Raw genomic sequence first — 373 nt, 5'->3', positions numbered from 1 at the left:
CTGACCTCGTGATCTGCCCGTCTCGGCCTCCCAAAGTGCTGGGATTACAGGCTTGAGCCACCGCGCCCAGCCTTTTTTTTTTTTTAAAGACAGGATCTTGTAGGCTGGACATGGTGGCCCATACCTGTAATCCCAGCACTTTGAGAGGCCAAGGTGGGCAGATCATGAGGTCAGGAGTTTGAGACCAGCCTGGCCAATATGCTGAAACCCTGTCTCTACTAAAAATACAAAAATTGCCCAGGCATGGTGGTGCGCGCCAGTAGTCCCAGCTACTTGGGAGGCTGAGGCAGAAGAATCACTTGAACCTGGGAGGCAGAGGTTGCAGTGAGCCGAGATTGTGCCACTGTACTCCATCCTGGGCAACAGAGTGAGA

The 373-nt window shown here is 53.4% G+C and overlaps 1 protein-coding gene across 3 annotated transcripts in view; it reads left to right on the top strand.

Moving 5' to 3' along the window:
* Positions 1-373, top strand: part of DDX19A (DEAD (Asp-Glu-Ala-Asp) box polypeptide 19A) — a 32,583-nt gene that overhangs the window by 7,046 nt on the left and 25,164 nt on the right. Inside the window, exon 3 of one of the 3 annotated variants that reach the window (XM_011976777.1) lies at positions 242-249. The exons of the other annotated variants lie outside the window; for them this stretch is intronic. Within the exon in view, the coding sequence (XP_011832167.1) occupies positions 242-249 (8 nt within the window). The remainder of the gene's footprint in view (positions 1-241; positions 250-373) is intronic. 3 annotated transcript variants of the gene reach the window in all.

This window comes from Mandrillus leucophaeus, unplaced genomic scaffold, assembly GCF_000951045.1.
Source record: "Mandrillus leucophaeus isolate KB7577 unplaced genomic scaffold, Mleu.le_1.0 Scaffold17, whole genome shotgun sequence".
In the NCBI taxonomy this organism is placed as follows: Eukaryota; Metazoa; Chordata; class Mammalia; order Primates; family Cercopithecidae; genus Mandrillus; species Mandrillus leucophaeus.
This window is presented reverse-complemented; position numbering and strand designations above follow the sequence as displayed.